The sequence below is a fragment of the Ostrea edulis genome, chromosome 4 (genome assembly GCF_947568905.1).
Source record: "Ostrea edulis chromosome 4, xbOstEdul1.1, whole genome shotgun sequence".
In the NCBI taxonomy this organism is placed as follows: domain Eukaryota; kingdom Metazoa; phylum Mollusca; class Bivalvia; order Ostreida; family Ostreidae; genus Ostrea; species Ostrea edulis.
The window spans coordinates 36,009,399-36,032,532 of record NC_079167.1 but is presented as its reverse complement, the minus strand read 5'-3'; the positions used below and the strand labels follow the sequence as shown (position 1 = coordinate 36,032,532).

The following is a 23,134-nucleotide window of genomic DNA, read 5'->3' as shown; positions in this document are numbered from 1 at the left end:
TCTGTCTCTCAAAGCATGGGCCCCTTTCTTGTCGTCTCACACTAGTGATACGGACAAATTCGATTGCCTATGTAACAAGATGTGCATAATAACCGTAACTTTGCTCAGAGCAGAGAAGATATTCTAGATATGTCCATTGTTGGCTCTTTTAACGGTCCTGTCCTGATCATGGATTGTCCTTATCTGATCATGGTTTGGCCCAGTTGCAGATCTGTAGTTCTCTGGGGAAATTTTGGGTCAGACCACAGAGCTATAGATCCAACACTTATAAAAACCTTCGATTTACGGCACAGAACAAAATATGTGCACGGCTGAGGTCCTACATCGTTGTATTTTAAAAATACAAAAAAATCCTAACAGGTTTGGGCCTGTCTTGATCAGTATTTTTTTTTTCGATGTTGGAAACCAGACCAAAATTTAGTCAGAATGATAAACTATAGAATAGAAAGATTTGACAATTTCTACAAATCATTAACTGGTATTAAAGAAGTACTGTTCTAATAAATGCTAGGGGAAAACGATGATTTTCTAATGCATATTTATGAAGGATTGACGTTTATGGTGGAAGTGCGCACGAGGAGGAAAAAGTGCTACATGTACATGTATTAGAAATATCACGGGGCAAGAGGATTTCCTTTGAATATTTTATGTCACACGTGACATTTAATTCCCCTACCCACGTCTATTGTTGAAAGCTGATTACCCTACCCTGTGTTTTAGTTCCGCCAACAGCATGTGGGTGGGCCGTCCGCCATAATTCAGCTTGCGCGTCACGTGATCATAAATATTTCGGAATATTCGACTCGAAGAATAAAGAAATAACTAGGAAATAAGCTTGAAACCTTTTTTTAACCAATCGAGTTAAACTATATGATTTGCATGAAGAGTTTAATAGCTTGATTAAAAGGCACCTATTTTTATTCATGATAATAATTATCTAATTGTAAAACGCAGCATACATGTACATGTCTATACAGTAGCTTTAACCATTTTAGTTCGAAACAAAAGATATCTTATCATTAGTATATATGTATCTTCAACCTTGCAAGTGGGAAAAGGGTGAAAATTTCCGTCTAAACTGTTTTATGAATCTGTGTACATGTGATTCAAGCGAATTTATGGTGAACAAAAAATGGGGAATGATCCAAAATACGAACCCGATGATAAATCAAAAACATTTTTATCAAATTAAACTTTGTGCATGATAGAAATCTATATTTCAGAGGAATTTCATTCAATTATTTTATTATACCATGTTTTCCCTAATATCCACAATCAATCTATACATATCTATAAATAAGCAGTTTTTCTAAACTGTTGACATTTAAAATTTGTCCTTTTAACAAGTTTTTATCAATTTTTATTATTATAGTATATACGTTCTCGTAATCTCTTAAATACACATGTGTTATTTTAAGCTTGTAAAATTGCAACATTCTCAATCGATATTCGTCTTTTAAAATTTGTTTTATATCAACTTCAGTCTTGCTACAGTAGTATTTGTCAAAGTGCAATTTGTTGTTGATACAGCCTCACACTAACCCCAAGAATCCTCGTCCAGCCGCGGTAACACGTGTCGCCCGTTATTTTCTTTTCACTCCATCAGGTAATCTGACACGCTTAAATCAATCAGTGGTCCGTTTTATGGTACTTATTGCGAGACCGACAGTAAGAGAAATTTACACAACTGTTACTGTCCCATAAACACACCCCTATATTCAGTCGGTCACCGGGAAATCGACGTGCAAGGTAAGACATGGATAGAAAGGTGCATTGTATGTTACGTCTTAAATTAGTAATTTATAATATTACTAAACGGAATACTGCGGTAATGTATATTTTTTTCATTTAAACAATATTTTATTACACATGTATTTACATTTGCAATGTTTCTTTACCAGTTGTAATGATAGCCATTTCCTCATGAATGCGACGCAGTTGTGAACAAAGCGCACATGAATCTTGATTAATGTAGTACGTATATCTTATCGACTGGGAATCCTGACAGAAATGAAAGTAGAATGTAAATTCCAAAAATTGATTTCATTTCTTTTAAATGCGCGAGGGTATGAACTACAACACATACTTTTCATGAAGGCCTAACATTCAAAGAGAGAAATCATAATGTGGATTGTCATGAAGCCCTAACATTCAAAGAGAGAAATCATAATGTGGATTGTCATGAAGCCCTAACATTCAAAGAGAGAAATCATAATGTGGATTGTCATGAAGCTCTAACATTCAAAGAGAGAAATTATAATGTGGATTGTTAGGGTGTTTTCTTTCATTATAACGCGAATCAAAGGCGTAATATTGCGAAAGAAACATGTGACAACGCGAAAGTAAAACGTAATAAAAGAGACACGTAACGCGGATTTAAAAAGCGTAAGAAGTAAAACGGCTGCTTATACATTTTTAAAATGTTGTATATTGTTTAATTTCACTCATGAATATGGAGACGTTTTGATGATTGGGATGTGCTCCTAACATTGGTAGATAATGTATTTTTTCCCCTTACTTCGTAATATGTGTCAAGAAATGAAAATCTACAAGAAATACACACAATGTTTAGAAAGTAGAAACATTGCATGAAAGTTAAAATGATTGGAGCATCCTAGCTTATCTTAAGGACTGACTGGTTTATCCTATTTCCCGAGAATTTTCCCAAACGACAAATATTATCTGAATAGATCACCCACGTACATATAGATATGTACATGTACGTGTACTAGATCTTTGCATAACAAAATATTCGTGTATAAAATACCTGTAAGATAAGTGGGACAAGGCAGAGACACGGAATAATTTGTTTTGCGAAAAGTACCCGAACGCCGCAAACTCCGCTGAAATGGAAGATCCAGACTATTGAGATTTCAGAAATGCAATCATACGATACCTGTTTTTTTGTTGTTGTTGTTGTTGTTGTTGTTTGTTTTTTTTAAGATAAAAATTTATAGAATTGTATTGAGAAAATACCACATCGTCATAATTTGAATTATGAACGAAAGTTTAAATATCAGCAATATTTGCATATTCCTATTTTTGACCGATTGATTTGTTGGTAGCTCAGTCGGTTAACGTGTCGATTGCCGATCTGTAGGTCGCGGGTTCGAGTCCAGCAGGGGTTTTTCATTTCTACTAAAACTACATTTTTTACTAAATAAAGTAGATTTGAAAGTTTTCAATTTCAAAATATTATTGTACAGATCCTCCACTTATTATCTAATTATGATTATGATGCAATTCATCTATGACATTTTTGTTGATGTACATTCATTTGCGGAGAAAGAGAAGGTCGTGTTTGATTTGAACGTATTGTATTGCATTACAATGGGATAGGGCACAAATTCTAAAAGCCCTCTCTATATACATAGTGACTATGTAACATAAATACCACGAGTTCCATGATATACATGGTGACTATATAACATAAATACCACGAGTTTCATGATATACATATAGTGACTATATAACATAAATACCACGAGTTTCATGATATACATAGTGACTATATAACATAAATACCACGAGTTTCATGATATACATAGTGACTATATAACATAAATACCACGAGTTTCATGATATACATAGTGACTATATAACATAAATACCACGAGTTTCATGAAATACCACGAGTTTCATGATATACATAGTGACTATATAACATAAATACCACGAGTTTCATGATATACATATAGTGACTATATAACATAAATACCACGAGTTTCATGATATACATATAGTGACTATATAACATAAATACCACGAGTTTCATGATATACATATAGTGACTATATAACATAAATACCACGAGTTTCATGATATACATATAGTGACTATATAACATAAATACCACGAGTTTCATGATATACATATAGTGACTATATAACATAAATACCACGAGTTTCATGATATACATATAGTGACTATATAACATAAATACCACGAGTTTCATGATATACATATAGTGACTATATAACATAAATACCACGAGTTTCATGATATACATATAGTGACTATATAACATAAATACCACGAGTTCCATGATATACATATAGTGACTATATAACATAAATACCACGAGTTTCATGATATACATATAGTGACTATATAACATAAATACCACGAGTTTCATGATATACATATAGTGACTATATAACATAAATACCACGAGTTTCATGATATACATATAGTGACTATATAACATCAAATACTATTCAAAATTAGCCATGACATCTGACAACATTCTAAATACATATGGTAGGTGACTTGCATTACTAGATTGTTAATTATATATCGTTTACTTTGTTTAATAAATATGTAAATATGAGAGATAAAAGATACTCATTTTCCTTATTGCTGAGAGAAGTGTCACCCCACAGTAGAATGTGTGTTCACTATATTTGAAGTTTGTAAACACTGAATATTTTGTTAATTAATTCATGTCTGGTATTTCTGTACCCGCTACATGAAAAGAAATAATGATAATCATCCTTTACTTATCCACAAGTACATAAAGGGCTCTCAACGATATTGCAGCGGAATAAATCTTTATTAAAAATGCAGTCGTATCGTATCCTTGTGTGTATAATATTTTAACGTCTCTCTCCGAATGAAAAATAAAAAGGAGGAGGCTTTTTAATGTTACTGATGCATTTAATAAATTTTGATAAAGGTTCAGATTGCCTTGTCTCCAAAAGTAAGGAGTTGAATTCCTTATGACTCTTGGTGCAAATGAGTTTACATCTGGGTGTAATATAATACATTACACATGGAGTGTAAACGTAAATTTTGAAATCGTGAACATTAAATTGTGGGTTTTCCCCCCTGATTATCAGAAACAATGTATACGGTTACATGTTACGAGTGTATCAAATATTTAATATTCTATACTACTACAGTCCAAAAGCTCTTATACTCGAATGTATTAATTTCTACAACCAACAGTTGGCAACTGTACATGACTCTGAACACAAACAAAATATGGGAAGTTTAATACGCATTAATACAGTTCAACAAAATGATATGTACATGCACATGAAAACATTAATTCACCATAGCAATATTCTACTGGAATACATAACATCTTATTCACTCAAACTGTTTAACGGTTATTTACCTTGTTTGGCCTTCAAGTTTTTCTTTCAGAGCTTTGTAAAGTTCACAATGGGTTTTCGTGAAAGACACCATATCATGCCTTTGTCAACAACTTTCACTCAAAACAAAAACATATCAGTTCTCGTTAGCAACCTTGACTATTAAAACACAGGTATTGCATGCTGTATTCGGCGTGTTTACAGCGAATCCCATTCACAAACTAAACATTGTCCAGTTTGGAAGCTTATTTCAAACTCGGCACATTGTAATAAACAGAGATTTGGCCTGAAACATTTATAAAAACTAGAAGTGTGTTTCAATTAACAAAAAAAACAAAACAAAAATTAGATGGAAAACGTAATATGAAAAAAAAATTGTGTTCGTGAAGGATTCGAACCCGGTCGTTTTAAAAATGAACACATCTTTACATATTAAATTCGACGACCATACTCACTAAACCATGCAGTAGACCATACACTTCTGAGGAAAATCAACGTACAGGTGAAGTTGAAAATAATATCAGTGAAGTCGTTTCGATTTTTTTTTTTAATTTTACACATAAAAAACAAAAGAAGTATATCGCACTTGGTTTAGATCAATATAAGAATCATTCTGTTAACACTCAGAAATGGATATAGCGCACTTGGTATGCAATTTCGCCGATATAAATACTTTTTTCTTGAATATATTTTTTTACAAATATTTTGCTATGCAATGTTAGTTTATACTTGTGTTTACCCAAATTACTCAATAAAGATATCTATATGTTGATAATATGTTTATTTGATAAGCATAAACATCACCGTAATTATATAGAGTACATAGTAGATATAACGTAATGGGCATAAAAAAATGCAAACTGTTGCAAAAGGCCACCTTAAACCAGAAATAAAACACTGAAATTGTTTTACTTGATTATGACTGTATATAAGTCCATTTGAAGAAATTTGGTTTAAGGTGGCCCTCTTGTTAAAAATGGCTAAAATATGACAAAAATCGTTCTCAAAATTTACCTTGAGATTTAGCAGCCTGTCAAACGTTAAACCGTTAAACTTACATGCCTGGGTGGCCTAGTAGTTTAGGTGCTCGGTAACCTTACACTTAAAGCATACATTCCGAGTTCAAGTCCAATATTTTTCCCATTCTATTTTGGGGGGGGTGGGGGGGGTGTCGTTTTCTTGAGAGGGGATGTGTTATAAATATGATACATATATTATAACAAATATTAGTCATTTTCATCATAACTTCCAATATTTGCAAGTTACGACTTAAAGAAAAGGAATTTATTCTTGAGATCACTGTAGTTCCGTTTGTTTACACTAACCTGTTCCTGTCTGCACAGGATTTTCAAACCGTAATGTGGCTGACGAAAAGCTAAACAAATACTACAAGAAAAAGGGCACAAATGTACATCATGTAATAAGTAAAAATAAGTCAAGGGAGGAAAAGAACTGTTATACAGTTTGACTTCTCAATAGTAAATATAAAAACTCATGTAGCAACTGTCATGATATTTAGCCAAAGCTAAACCCTCAAATTATCAGCCAAAGGCAAATGAACTGATGAAATCTATTAAAGGTGCTGCAGCCATGTCAGAAAAAGACAGTGAGCTAAGTAACCCCATTGTAAAAGGGTTGTTGTATGATATGAATGCACCTATGAAAATATTGTACTGTTCATCATTCCACATAGGAACATGGTTTATTGATTAAAGAACGACTCGTATAAATGTCAGTAATGCTAAACTACGGAAGTTATTTATCTTGGTTAACGAAACATTAAAAACGTTGCCCTTATATTTAAAAATAACACGCCAGTCTATTATTGGAAACCGGTGTTTTCCCTTTTGATTTCTAAGCCGGCCGTTTCGTCAGCAAAAGCGCTATACCTCTTTCAAAGCGACAGTTTTTTTTAGTGAAAAACTCGAAGAACATATTCATGCTAAACATTGTCCAGTTTGGAAGATTATTTCACACTCGGTACATTGCAATAAACAGAGATTTATAAAAACTAGAAGTGTGTTTCAATTAACAAAAAAATTTAGATGGAAAACGTAATATGAAAAAAAATTCGTGAGGAATTCGAACCCGGTCGTTTTAAAAAAAGAACACATCTTTGCATGTTAAATTCGACGACCATACTCACTGAACCACGCAGTAGACCATACATTTCTGAGGAAAATCAACGTACAGGTGAAATTGAAAATAATATCAGTGAAGTCGTTTCGATTTTTTGAATTTTACACACAAAAAATGCGCCCTTGAAACAAAATTTCAAAGCGATAGTTTTTTAGTGAAAAACTCGAAGAACATATTCATGCTAAATTTATTTTATTTCACGGAGGCAGTTTTTCTGAAATTCGGGGATACCCCTCCATTTTAACGCTAAAAATCATATAAATCGCTTATGGCTTGATTTCAACTCGAATTATTTTGGCTAATTTTTGTCAACACATGTCTCTAAAACTTATTTTCAAAAATGTTTGAATCAACCCATAAGTTCCAATTAGTTTTATCATATATTTGAACAACTTAATTTTATCGATCTTTCATGCAACACCTTAAGGGAAATTAACATGAGACGTGCAACACTTTCTTTCAATTTCTGAGCTAACCCCATTTTTTATTTACTTTGACTAGTATCGTATCAATTTAATATAATGGGACCAAGTTTGACCTTGAAAGAAAATAACTCCTAAATGTTGATATTGCGTAATGAATTCTAAGAAAATATTGCTTTAGTGGGTTGGGTTTTTTGTGTGGATTAAATTGATAATGGTTTTATGCTTGAAAGAGCATCTATATTTTTATCTATATAAAATTTGAATGTCAGTTGTTGAGATACAAGTGAGATACAGCACGCACATTAAAATTAGAAATATCGTAGTCAATGAAAGGGAAAAATAAAATTTGAAAATGAATGAGACACTACAATTCATTTTGAGCAAAATGCATGAAATGAAATTTTAACAAAACTTTCTCAGATGTTGTTGCATAGTTGAAAAGTATGAAGTTTACGATAACCATACGTTCTAAAAGTTGAAATTCTTTTTTCATCACTTACATTAATATTTTTAACGCGGGGAGTTTCCGCTTTTCGATATTCAGGCACATGCGTGCACAATGTAAACATTTCAGCATGACTTTCATTTTTTTTACAATTCTTTGTTAGTGATATTGTGGCCCTGTACTTATGTGGCGAGACTTACATAGACTATGTTTATTGTCTACTTCATTTATGCTTTATGCATAATAAACAATGGTATCCAATAAAATGTCGTTCATTATCTTGAGAAAGATATCCGAACAAACGAGTCACTACATGGATATTGCGCACGCTTGTTGCTACATCTGCCAAATACGTCAAATGCAATCAAAAAACCGTGGTCACTTGATACATAATAAGGTTTAATCAAACGAAATTTCACACAAGAAAATGAATGTAGTCGTGATCAGACAGTTGGAAGATTAGGTTGCCCACGAATTTACACATCAACACAAATGTAATCACCCCGTAGTGCAAGACTAAGCTGTGCACAAATTGCTGCGATCACTCAGTGACCAGATTATCATTAAGGTGACTAATTGTGTACAATGATAACCTACACTGTATACCCACGAATTCACACCTAAACGAAAATGAGATCACATCATATTGCGCGTTGCAGTAATTTATAAGAAACCAGAAAAAAGCGCCATTATTCTCGGATGTACATTATGCAGAGGACTTCATGGAATTAATGACCACATTCATATCATCAAACTAAATATTCTATATGCTATATACAAAGGCCTAAAACCTTCAATAAGAAACCACATTTCCTCAATTCATAACGTCATTGTTTTTTAAAGGACACCGTTTTAATTTTGTATTACTATTTGCCTGCAGAGTATTCATGTATAATTGTCTATACAACTTCATAGTTCAACTTCATATCTCTGATGCAATGATTTGATATTACAAGGCAAATAGCGTACGGTTTTCTGATACATCACCGATAAAGTGAAACTTGTCATATAATTGTATGAACAACCTCTAGCATGGTTTATTTGTCTTCTAAGCCCTAGTTGTCAAAAAGGGTTTGATTTCGTTGACAAGGCTGTCTTAACAAGGACCTCTTAACAACCTTTTTTCTATTTGTAGAGTGGATATTCCAGGTACATTTGAGACGTCAGTTTCTAAACATTGACGCATTTATTTTGTCAGAGGATTGTGATAATTCATAGAATTCGCACTTCAGAAGACTGGTGTTTAATAGCTTAACACGAATCAGTGCACCTGAACCTCTGCCAGATTTACCAAGTATTAATCAATTTCCGCATCTCTCTTCTCGATTTTTATTTTTGAAAAACTAGCAATTCAGTTAGTTTTTTCTAAATAACGTCCAATCATACTAGTCTTGCACATTAATTCACGGACTTCTCAATACAGTGTTTTGTTTAATACTCATTATGATATAGAAGACTAGGTTTGAGAGAGAGAGAGAGAGAGAGAGAGAGAGAGAGAGAGAGAGAGAGAGAGAGAGAGAGAGATGTTCACCAATAGATTTCAACATTATTTGGAGCCTTTTGTCCTTTCGAGAATCCTTCACTCATAATATCTTTAAAAACAATGAATGAGTAACTGAATATATGTTTCTCATTGTATAATACTGAAAATTTTCTGCCAGAAATTAATTCTGAAATTCCCTGTGGTATAAGGAAAATTTTCACTCGGTTTTCTGCCACTTTAATGGCCTATTAAATTCTGTATATCATTATGGCGTGTTTTGCATATTTACGTTAAAAAAATGTCGTTTAATCAAGATGATGAGTTTTCTAATCTTTATAATCTTTAGTTCAGTTCAGTTCAGTTCAGTTTATTTCTTTGTGCCATCTGGCACATCAGATATACAATTTTATACATAATGAAATATAAGGTGAACAACATACACATAATCAGAGCTATAGATCAGCATACACATACATATAAGTATAAAAGATCATATTTGTAATATAGGTGATTGCGTGAGAGTTCTATGAAAATAAAAATAGAAGAAGAAAAAAAATTGTGTTAAATGAGAAAAAGAAATGGGGTGTAATTACAATTATGAATTATCTTTTCTTATTTTCTCTGCTAGGAATAAAAATTTTCCTAAGTTTCGCAATTCTTTAACATTTTGTACACTTAATAATTGAATTAATTTGAAAACGCTTGGACGTCTAAAATAATACTTTTTGATATATAAATTGCGTATTTCTTGGTATTAATAACTCACGGTATAAGGAAAATTTTCACTCGGTTTTCTTTCACTTTAATGGCCTATTAAATTCCGTATATCATTATGGCGTGTTTTGCATATTTACGTTAAAAAAATATCGTTTAATCAAGATGATGAGTTTTGTAATCTTTATAATCTTTAAAATTGATTGTCTGTTGAGGCTTATGCATTTATGGAAGCCTATTAGAATCACTTTAAAGAATTAAAGGCGTAGTACTTAACACAGAACATGTGCAGATTCAAGTTTCTTTAATCTGTAGTTCCCAGAGATTGGATGAGACCACAGTCGGGAATATATATTAAAAAGTCTTTAACAGTCTAAATTCTCCTTATGAACAGTAAATGTATGATTAGTCATGATAACAGACAGGCATCCTCAGGTACAACAGATTCATTTTTATCAATGCCTCCAAGGGTTAGGGTGGGGCCACAACTGGGGTTACATTGAAATTTTATATGGGAATAAATAGGATAAAACTTGAAATTTTCCCCTCAAAAGTTGCAGGTACATGATTAGTGATAGTACTATGCAGATTTCCTCAGGTTGTTCAGATTCAAGTCTATTCAAATACTGGCCTCCGGGGGAGGGTAGGATGGGGCCTTAATGGAGGATCGAAATTTTACTTAAAAATAAATCTTTACTGTGATACATTTTTTCTTAATCTATTTATCTCATTTCCTTCATATATGATTTCCGAAATAGGTTTAAATTTCATATTGTACATTTAGTAATATTACTGTACTTTGTATTTCGGTCTGGTTAGCTCATCGGTTAGATCGTCTTACCAGTAATGCAAGGGTCCCGGGTTTGATTTCCGATTGATCTAAAGACTTTTCTTCCCTTCTTTGCTACAAAAACTTAGTAATGTCCATATATACAACCTTCTATTTACATGTAAGCTGACTTTTGCTTGACCACAACCAGAAACTAGCAAAATATATCAACTCTAAAACACCTGGTAATATACCCCAAGTTTTTTTTTTATTGTTTTTTTTTAGCTCACCTGAGCTGAAAGCTCAAGTAAGCTTTTCTGATCGCCTGTTGTCTGTCCGTCTGTAAACTTTTCACATTTTCTACTTCTCCAGAACCACTGGGCCAATTTCAACCAAACTTGGCCAAAAGCATCTTTGGGTAGAGGACTTTAAAGTTTATTAAAATGAAGGCCCGTGCCACCTTCAAAGGGGAGATAATTACAAAAATACAAAAATGGGGTGGCTTCATTTAAAAATCTTTTTCTCAAGAACCAAAGAGGCAGAAGAGCTGAAATTTACATGAAAGCTTCTTGACATAGTGTAGATTCAGGTTTGTTAAAATCATGGACTCCGGGGGAGGATGGGGCCACAATAAGGAATCAAAGTTTTACATACAAATATATAGGGAAAATTTTCAAAAAATTTCTCAAGAACCACTGGGCTAGGAAAGTTTACATTTACATGAGAGATTCCTGACATAGTGCAGATTCAAGTTTGTTAAAATCATGATCCCCGGGGTAGGATAGGGGCCACAATAGGGGATCAAAGTTTTACATACAAATATAGGTAAAATCTTTGAAAATCTTCTCAAGAATCACTGGGCGAGAAAAGTACAAATTTACACGAAAGCTTTCTGACATAGTACAGATTCAAGTTTGTTAAAATCATGACCCTCGGGGGTAGGATGGGACCGCAATAGGGGATCAAAGTTTTACATACAAATATATAGAGAAAATATTTAAAATTCTTTTTCTCAAGAACCACTAGTCCAGAAAAGTTCACATTTACATGAAAGCTTCTTGACATAGTGCAAATTCAAGTTTGTAAAAATTATGGCCCCTGGCGGTAGGTTAGGGCCACGATAGGGATCAAAGTTTTTCATGCAAATATATCATAGGGAAAATCTCTAGATATGGGCCAAGGTGCCTCAGGTGAACGATGTCGCCCATGGCCCTCTTGTTTTGTTGTTGTGTCGATTTTTTGTGTAGAAACAAGAGCAAATGCAAATGAATTGTACCTGAAATGTCAAGAAAAATTAAATATTATTGAGAAACGTCGCGTATGACCTTAAATTCTTATTCTGAGCAGCAACAGGGACAGAATTAATCATATAAATGTGGAATCATCCTCGGGTAGCAGGCTTTCAAGCGGGCCCTTATTTTCCTTATTTTTCTTGTTAGCATTTATATTCAGTTAGTTTGTTTTCTTTTGAAGATGGTCAGCAGTAGATGATATTAATGCGATGTCGTCAGCAAAATCTATGTCTTCTAGTATAGATATCAGTGTCCATCTTATTCCTCTGCGTTTGTTCCCAACAGTTCTTCTCATAACCCAATCATTTGCAATTAAGAAAAGCATAGGTGACATACTGCATCCCTGGCGTATTCCACTTGTTATGTTAAACCAGTTTGTCAGTGTGTTGTTATGTATGACACTGCATGAGAAGTTGTTGTAAAAACTTTTGATGATGTTAATGAATTTTTCTGGTAATCCATACGTTTTGAGTATCTTCCAAAGGCTCTCTCTGTGTATGCTGTCAAAAGCCTTTTCAAAGTCAATGAAATTTATGTGTATTTTGCTGTTCCACTCAATGCACTGTTCTATGATATTTCTTAATGTAAATATATGGATTGGTCGATACAGCCTACACCTGGTCGAAATCCAGCCTGTTCTTTCCTGATGATATCATTTATGGCATCGCTGGGTCTCCTACAGATGATTTTGCAGAATATTTCACTTGGCACAGACAACAGGGTAACACCACGCCAGTTTGTACATTCTGTTGTATCCCCTTTCTTTGGAAGCTTTACAATAAGACTCTTTAACCAGTCCGCAGGTAGTACTTCGTTGGTCCATATCTTATTAAAAAGTTCGTATAGTTTATTAGCTACTGGTTTCGGACCTGCTTTTAGCATTTCTGTTCTGATGTTGTCGATACCTGATTACTTGTTGTTCTTCAGACTTTTTATTGCTTTTAATATTTCATCTTTGGTTGGTGGTTCAAGATTTGCTTGGAATGTTTCGAATGTTTCTAATGTAAAACTTATACGGTACCAATTTTGATGCACCAGATGCGCATTTCGACAAATAATGTCTCTTCAGTGATGCTCAACCGAAATGTTTGAAATCCGAAATAACTATGAAGTTTTAGATCTAAATATAGCCAAAAACAGCGTGCCAAACAAGTGGAGCCAAATTCGTCCAAGGATAAGAGCTATGCATGAGGGAGATAATCCTTAATTTTGAAATGAATTTCTAAATTTTATAACAGCAATTAAATATACATCCGTATTTTCAAGCTAGTAACGAAGTACTTAGCTACTGGGCTGTAGAGACCCTCGGGGACTAACAGTCCACCAGCAGAGGCCTCGACCCAGGGGTCATAATGTAAAACTTATACGGTACCAATTTTGATGCACCAGATGCGCATTTCGACAAATAATGTCTCTTCAGTGATGTGTCACCAATAGCTTCGTCTATGTCTGGGAAGGCTGAGGGCATTGGTCTGTTAAGAACCTCGCTAAAGTGTTCTGTCCATCTCTCTAGTTGTTTTTCATCTAAGGTTATCTTATTTCCATTTTTATCTTTTATGATGGAGCTTACGCTGTTATATTTCCCAGATAATTCTCTTGTGATTTTGAAAATTTCTCCTTGTTGACCTTTTTTTGCTACCTCTTCTGCCTCGCTTGCTTTTGCTTCAAAGTATTCCCTTTTATCTTTCCTTAACTTTCTTTTGGTCTCTTTATTGCATTCAGAGTATTCTTTACTGTATTTAGCTGTTACTCACTTTGATCTTGCATTATGCTTTTTCTGTTTAAGAAGTCTTCTCTTGTCAATCAGCTTCCATGTATCTAGTTGTATCCAGTCTTTGTCTGATCTTGTCTTTGTGCCAAGCACATCTGCACTGGTCTGTATGATACTGTCTTGAAACGCATTCCAGTTATTTTCCAAACCTTCTCCTATATCTCCAAGTGTCTGAAATCTATTTCTCAGTGTCAAAGAGAACTTTTTCTGTATACCTGGATCTCTCAGTCTTGCTGTGTGGTACTTTATTCTTTTTGTATCTGATCTTTTCACAGCTTTTCTCAGGTGGATTCTGATTTTTGCCAATCTAATTAAAATTAGATCCTTTGATCCGCTCATCTACTATCGCTACTACCTTGTGTAGCGATAGTAGATGAGCGGATCAAAGGATCTAATTTTAATTAGATTGGATTTTTGCAAACAAAAAGTGATGGTCACTGCCTACATCTGCACCCCGTCGAACGATGACATTTTCTAACGAGTGCCTCCATTTTCCATTTATTATGATGTGGTCAATTTGGTTACTGTCCCTACCATTTGGAGATATCCATGTTTTCTGATGTATTTCTTTGTGTGGGAATATAGTGCCACCTATCACACAGTTGTTCAACTCACAGATGTCAACCAATCTTTCACCATTGTCGTTTATAGTCCCACATCAATGTTTTCCCATTGATTTCTCACGTCCTTCATTTGAACTTCCAACTTTGGCATTCAGGTCTCCAATTATCAGGAGTACATCATGTGTTGGTATTTTATCTACTGCCTTCTGTAGTTGTTGGTAGAAGGTGTCTTTCTGTTCATCCTCTGCATCATTTGTTGGAGCATAGCAGACTATAATTGATGTTTTGACGTATTTACCATTAAATCTTGCTGTCATTAACCGTTCATTAATTGCTTCCCATTCTATCATGCTTTTCTTTGCTGTTGGTGTCATGATGATGGCTACTCCTTCTCTGTGGTTGTTATCCTCTCTTCCTGAGTATATGATGGTATTACGAGAGTTAGTTGTTATTATTCCGTTTCCTGCCCATCTGCTTTCACTAACTCCCAGAATTTGAATGTTATATCTATTCATCTCTCTTTCTATGAAGGAATGAACTGTATCAAATATTTTTGAATTAGTACTAAAAGATTCGCCATTGACACCATTTAACAATATTTCAACTGTAACAGGGATATTAATAATTGAACTTAAGTTATTCAAGAGCATTTTTCTTTGTGCATTGTAATATGGACATTCCATGAACAAATGGTAACTATCCTCACATGGATTACCACAAAGATTACAAAATGGATTACTAATAAGACAATGATTGAAAAGATGCGCATTGAGATTGCTAACCTGATTGCGAAGTTGGCAATGTATGATATTTACTCTACGTTTACCATAATTATATAATTTAATATATGTATTTCTTGCGGGGTTTTTTAGTTTGTTTTTGATAGATGTAATGGAAGGTGATTTTGTTATGTCTTCAGGAAGGTTATTCCATAGTTTTATTGTTGCTGGTACAAAACTATTCATATATGATGATGTTCTAACCCGAGGAGCAGTATAGCGTAAACTATTCATATAAGGTCGGAAATTCTTATACAGTACCATGTTTCCGAAATCTTTATTTAACATATCTGCGGTAAAGTTTGTTGATAAGGTTCTATCGGAATCAATAGTAAAATGAATACAAAAACACTGGTTTAATAAACATTAACGGAAATTGAAATTGCTGGGTTTTCAAGATGTTCAAGATGTTCAATATTTGTTGGTAACCAAAGTAAGTTGCCTATAGGTGTCCATGTGCAATGATCTTTTCGGGCCGGAACGGCATACTGATAAAATTCAAAATCGGCGTGTGGAACGATTAGTTATTCTTCTGATCTCATAATTGACACGTTCGCTGATGAGCCTGTACTTTTAAGACGACCTACGGAGATAAACGAAATGCATGCATTTCTTTTGAAATACAACTCGCAATGTATTTAAAAATATATTGGATGAAGGCAAACTTTAAAAGTTAGACAAGATACTGCGCATCTTTCCGTGCTCCCGAAGATCTATAGTGCATTTTAAGAAATAAGTTACATTGTTGAAAATATATTTGGGTATGAACTGCAACGCTTAACGCCAGCATACCTTACGAAACGAGTTAACGTTGCTCTTCATGCCCTTACGGTTTTTTAAAAAAAAAAATCACATTCTGCCTTGATTTCTGTTGGATTTTCCAGCCCATGAAATATTCAATTCAATCCATTTCGATCAAACCGTGCTAAATGAGGTACATACACAGAATAGGTCAACAGAGGGTCATATGCATGAAAAAGTGAAAATAACGAACAGTGACTAATTAAGAATTAAAAACAATTATGAGTAGAGCAAACACGGAACCCTGGACACACCAGACTTGGAATCGGGTGCCTTGGAAGAGTAAGCATCCCCTGTTGACTGGTCACATCTGCCGTGAGCGCTATATGTCGATCAGGTAAAAGGAGTAATTCGTAGTTAAAATCAGTGTCCAAAGAACGGCTTAACAATTGATGTGGAACACTTCCGACATTTGACACGATGAGAAGTTGTATTTGTAAATCAGGTCGTTATAACGACCATAGAATTTGCAAAACGCTGACTTTGAACGAAACTTTTGTAACACCAACTTATTTGTCAGTAGCCTACCTCAATTTAAAAATTGATCATACGCAAAACGTGTTCGTGCGTATCAAATTATTTGAAAGATATAAACACAATATGCCAGTGATAATGGTATATTGGTACATAAATATTGTTGAATAAATAAATAAATGGAAGTTGAGGAAGGAGAAGCCAAGGTCATCCTATATATCATAAAATCGATGTTTTAGTTAGCTATTAACATCTATATTCCACATAATATCCAGGTATAAAGCAGATGTGGAAGACATGTAAATTATTATATACATATAACATAGTGGAATAGAGGTATAATGTAGAGAAATAGACGTACTATAATTTATCAAAATCCACGCGCACATTGTTTACAACTTCAACGCATTCATCATTAGAACTGGTAAAGATATTAAAGGCAAAAACATTAGAAATGTGGACATTATATTTTGGAAATTGCATCTTTGATTTTATCCACATTCCGGGACTTTTCTTCAGTTTTTTCACGCATATGATACAATTGGGTTATGAAGCACTGTTGGAATTGATAAATAAGTAAAAAGAAATGGCAGTATACAAGTTTAGTTTTAGCATGGCATAAGAAAATTTAAAACAATCGTGAGAAATGTATTACAGATGAATTATATTTAGCTCCAAAGAATAGTCTCCCGGCTGAGATGGTAAAACATTTCACATTCAAAGGCAGTTACGGCAATTCCCAAGTACATCAATGACCTAGAAAAAAATATGTAATTTGTAGTTTCAGCTAAATTTTCATTGAATAAAAAAATTTAAAAAAAACCCGAAATCCCTCGATATTCCAACCTAAAATTTTGAATAGATCTCACCTGAGGTTTTCTGAAATTTTGACTGCCTCGCCTGAAGTTATCTGTTTGACTATCTCACATGAGGGTTTTTCTGTCGGGTGAAGTGATTTTTTATATTGACTGTTGTTAAAATAAGGTTGTAAGTTGAATTTCCAGATTTAAATGGAAGCAGCGGTATTTTTTTTTAAAAGTACCAAAATATTTATGAATACGTAGCATTCCTTCGTTGATATAAATATACCTAAACAAAATAGCTTTAATTTCTAATGAAGTGTTTTCGGAGGGGAGGATGGCACATCGATCATGAAAAAACATACTTGGGTGTAACAAGAATGTATCAGTAGTTGAGAGATGAAGACTAGCTCAGTATTTCTGCAGCAACAAATTCACAACATCACGATTAGATGTGCCTTGTGAAACACGAGTTTATGTCCCGTTCAAAATCAACTTTGATTGAACCCCCTCCCCTTTTAACTTCACCGCCACTGACCACCTCCTATTTACATCTAGCTACAAAGACTTCTCTCAGATTGATGACAGAAATATTGTCAGTTATAAAAGGATATTAACTTTTCTAGTGCTTTTGCCTTCGATATCTTTACCAATTGAAATGTTAGCCATTTCCTCATGAATGTGATGAACAATGTACGTATGAAGCTTGATGAATAGTACAATTATTTTAACGACTAGAAATTCTCCGACAGAAATGAAAATAGAATGTAAACATAAGAATTAAATTTCAGAAAATACATGAGGGTATCAACAGCAACGCTTCAAGCAAGCATATATACTGTTCATGAAGGTTATTGTCTTGAAAACATCCACATCATAAACTGAAGGACGTCACAGATACTTCGAGCTCTAGGTAATCATCCCTTCAAATCTTTTTTTAAAAAAATCTTGATACTAAGTGCAATTTTGTTTGATTCCTGTTGACCTATTCAGATGGGTATAGAGATCCAATGAGGTAGGGATCATATTATGATGGAACGCTATACAATGTACGTCTCGATTTGGCTCATTCGTTGCCCGTACATAACTTTCCTTGTTTGAACTGTAGAGCAGTTCTTTTTATCTCTTGTACAAGCACAACAAAAAACAAAAAACAAAACAAAACAAAAAACCGCCAATTTATCAGCAGTGATTTGCGTATTATTCGAGATAAGTCAATCAGAAGCATCATTTGGAAACAAGCTTTGAAAAAGAGTCGGGTTACTGTAATGTTTTCACACTTAATTTTATGTTGCCGAAATTTTATTTTAATTTGTGAAGCACTACCATTGGTAAAGTTCAAATGAGGTGAATTTGACCATGGTATATATAATATGGATCTTCATCTGTCATACCCCACGCATAAAATTGTTCAAAAGTTGTGACCAAAGTTAAAGTTGTGAAGAGATAATATAAAAAAGATAAACAGATGCAAATGACACCCCCCCCCCCGTTTTAGATCCCCCCCCGAGATCGAAGACAAAAAGTTATGGTTGACTGTTTAAGTATACAGGCTTGTACCGTAGGTAATGGTGTTTACTCAGTGTACCAACCACTTCAGTGTTGTCTTCTGCTTTGAGGAAATGACGGTATATTCAGAGGTATACATGTATATTGAAAGAATTCGAAGGACACTCCCATTTTTGGAAGAGTATACTAGTGTATTTTTCGCAATACCGACCAATTTTCTTAATAAAATTTGAATATAGGTTAATCCCTATTTCTTTGTTTCCCCCCATCGGCTTCTTGCCAAATCGTAAAATCTTTAAACAACACTTGAAATGACATCTATGAAATTTATTTCCATATCATCATGGTGAATTCAATCACAATATCTATTTACATTGAAATGTTTTACAGTCAATACAAAACCAAGTACACAATACGTCTATTTTTTTTCCAGGTATTTGTCATGTCCGTTAATGCCACAACAGCCGAGCCAACCTTAACAGCAACACTCATTGTCTTCATAACCTTGCAACAGGCTGTGTTTCTTTTGGCATGCTTAGGAAACATGATCGTAATCATCATCTTTGTGAAATTCTTAAAACTGAAGACAGCCACGAACAAGTTTGTCGTGAATATGTCCATTGCCGATCTTTTCACTGGTGTTACTTCGGGAATTCAGGTATTATATTTCCTGCTTGTCAGTTTGAACACGAATATGGTGGCCTGCTTTCTGAGATATCAGATTCTATGTCTCATGACTGTTACGTCACAGGTGTTGGTCACTTTTACAACTTTTGATCGCTTTGTTGCGATATGTTTCCCTCATCACTATAAAAACATTATGACCAGGACGGTTTCGAGTACGTTCGTCATCACTGCGTGGGTCTTCGGTAGTTTGGTGTCGATGATACCTTTTGCAGGCGCTCACAATTGGAGTTCAGGTGCCTTATGCTTGTACCATGTCATGTTTCACCGATACGTGTACCTTGTCATAGGGTTTTCTATGTTTGTCTTCATGGCCATTTCTGTTGTTCTGTACTGTTTTATCCTACAAAAGGCTTGGAAATACCAGAGACGAATTCGTCCGGGAAATTCTATGAACATCGAGAGACAAAAGAAAATTGAAAAAGACATCCGTAGCGCCCGGGTGATGGCTATCGTCACGGTGGTTTTTAGTATTTGTTGGGCTCCATTTACTGTCTTTCAAATTCGATATGGCTTCGGAATAATTAATAATGAACTCTACAACCTCTCTAATTGGTTGGTTTTTCTGGGAATTTCAAACAGTATTATGAATCCCTTTATCTATGCATGGCAACGCAATGACTTTAAACAAAAGTGCTACAAATTAATACCTTGCTTTGGTAAAATGTGGCCAGGAAAGGACACATCTTTGACGCTGAATGTATCTTCCGTTGGCAGTTAAATCTGTTATCAGAATTTGGCTATCGGATATTTGTCTTCATTTTCTTGTTTGAGAGGAACTGGTGCCACAACCATTTTCCGATTGGCTTGTTTTATTTCTTTGCCTAAGTTGAATCACGTTGACATGAACAGCATGATTCACTCGGTTTTCCCGTACCCCGAGGAGCTTTTTCAAAGCTTTATTGAAATCTTGTCGGTGCCAGGCGAATATGAACGGGTTCATGATGCTGTTGAGCATACCTAGAAATACTAACCAATTCATGGTTAGCAACTCTGATAGAGAGTAGGAAACTCCGAGGCCTATCCCAAGGGGAAACGTGGTGAACGGAGCCCAGCAGACGGAGTTAAACAACGTAACTAATCCCCAGACTTTTGCAGAATTTACATCACTTTTCATTCTTACTGTTTTTTGACGATTTCGAGAAGTTTCAAAAGCAGGTTGGACTCTATTTATAAATGACCATGCTGTTTTCAAAATAATGATATTCAACACAAATGATGAAATCATTAACGTGTAGAAGGAGATCGAGTCAATGAGATAGATGTATTTATCAAAAACGATGTGGTAAAAACAAAACTGCAGATCGCTCCAATCATTCTGAACCAGAAAAGGCAAAATACCGGTACCTATCGAGAAAGACCACGCTAAAATGATGAAGGATATACCCAGTGGTTTCGTCATTATGTTCTGGTAATGATGCGGACGGTGGATCGCTACGAAGCGGTCAAGAGTGGAAAACATCAAAGAGGATTGTGAAGCCGTGGTCATGATTGAAACAATGCGATACCGGAGGAAACAAGACACTTTGTTTTGGTCCATTTGCGGAAATAGAAAATAGAGGAGTTGACTTCCGCTGGCGAAACCGGTGCATAAATCTGTAACTGCCAAACTGACGACCATTCTGTTGCTGAACGTGTTCAGTTTGAGATACTTCAGAACAACTATAATGACTATAAGATTTCCAGAAAATGACAGTATAAATACGCATTGCTGTAGGATCAAGAACAGCATTACCGTGGGAGATGGTGATGTAGATTGTGGCGGGTACGAATGGTCGAGGAGCGAGCTGTTGCTGAGGTTCATGTTCTTTCGTGACCTGCAGGATAAACAAAGTACCATAAAGTGGATTTCTTGTTCATGCCTGACAATGTTTAAAACATTCTGATGATGCAACAACTGTGTCGGCTTAAAAAAGTTCCTAATACGTTCGCTTTTCATGTCTTTTATGGAACAAATGTTTAGATTATTTATATCATGGAGTATAAAATCAATGGAACGTCACATTTTATTGCAAATCATGCATACCAATGTACATACATGTATATTGTGGTTTCTTTATTCTCAGTAAAATGATTTTGCTTGTTTTTTTTAAAAGTAGTTTCTGCACGATTTTAATCTTGACTAGATGCTGTCATAGGACAGTAATAATCACACGCAAGTGTTTGCATCTAAATATACGCTCCATCGTACTTGTGTAACTAGCGATTGTATGATTGATTGATTGTATACTGTTTAACGTCCCGCTCGAGAATATTTCACTCATATGGAGACGTCGTGTAAATAGCGAAGATTGATTGATTGATTGAATATTGTTTAACGTCCCTCTCGAGAATGTTTCACTCACCAATGCAGGTGAAGGGCTGCAAAATTTAAGGCCTATGCTATAGAGATAAAACTAGTCTTAAGTTTCATTGCAACAGTATTTTATTCATGTATATACAGAAAATACATATATACATAAATAGGATTAGGCAGCAGGCACAATGCCTATTTAAAATCCACCTATGACGTCATTCTTTTGTTCGAACACTCCATTATTTTTCAGGAATGTAGTGTTCGGAAAGTAGGTCAACCTTTATACAAGTAGATATAAATGCATGCAACAAAAGAATGAAAAACGTAAGACATGATTAAAATGCACAAAGTTTAGTAGCAAGGGGCCCAGCAAAGGTGGATTTTAAGTGGGCCAATGTACTCGTATCACTCCATTCCTTAAAAGCAATGGACCTCGGCCCCTTCAGGGCCTCGGTCCATTCCTTTTAAGGAATGGAGCGATACTCGTACATTAACCCTTGCATAAGACCTCTCCATACTAGTCTTATATCAACACATGACGGAACACAGTGATGTCCCCGCTCGTTCCCCACCCTGCAGTTCGTGCTAGAAATCGGTGAACACTTGAAGAATATTCGGCAACCACACGTAGGGATACAAATTCGATCGATATTCTAAAATCCTATTAAGCAGAAATCATCCCGTGTTTCCATTGTCTACATACACGTAATCCTCATCATAAAAACAGCCTAGACATTCTTTCCTCTCATTTATATTTTGTGATATAATATTATATAGGTTTGTATATGAAGTTGTAAAATCACTATTTTTATCGGGAAATATGATATGTTTAAACAGCTTAGGATTATCACTAAGAAAACAACTAGTAATTGTAAATATTCAATTATTATTTGCGTCCTTTGAAACATGAAAACCTCATGTTCACATGTTAAAAAAGGCGGACCGAACCTCAAATCCTAAATTGCGTGATAGGGGTGGGGTGGGGTGTTCTTTATTAGTACAATATACGGACTCAGTTCAAGCTTACATACTAGTGCTATGATATGAAAAAGCGGGGAAGGGGGTGTCAGACTTTGCATGTAAAAATAAGAATA

At 34.6% G+C, this 23,134-nt stretch overlaps 1 protein-coding gene across 1 annotated transcript; it reads left to right on the top strand.

The window, feature by feature from the left end:
* Positions 1 to 1,731: 1,731 nt before the first annotated feature.
* Positions 1,732 to 21,828, top strand: LOC125670498 (adenosine receptor A2a-like). Its single transcript, XM_048905705.2, has 3 exons — positions 1,732 to 1,749; positions 18,343 to 18,464; positions 19,494 to 21,828. The coding sequence occupies exon 3, from the start codon at positions 19,503 to 19,505 to the stop codon at positions 20,463 to 20,465; it is 963 nt and encodes a 320-aa protein (XP_048761662.1). The 5' UTR covers positions 1,732 to 1,749; positions 18,343 to 18,464; positions 19,494 to 19,502; the 3' UTR covers positions 20,466 to 21,828.
* The last annotated feature ends 1,306 nt before the right edge of the window (positions 21,829 to 23,134 follow it).

Excerpts from the sequence above, each read along its gene's own strand:
- LOC125670498 (XM_048905705.2), top strand. The coding sequence starts at position 19,503 with ATGTCCGTTAATGCCACAACAGCCGAGCCAACCTTAACAGCAACACTC.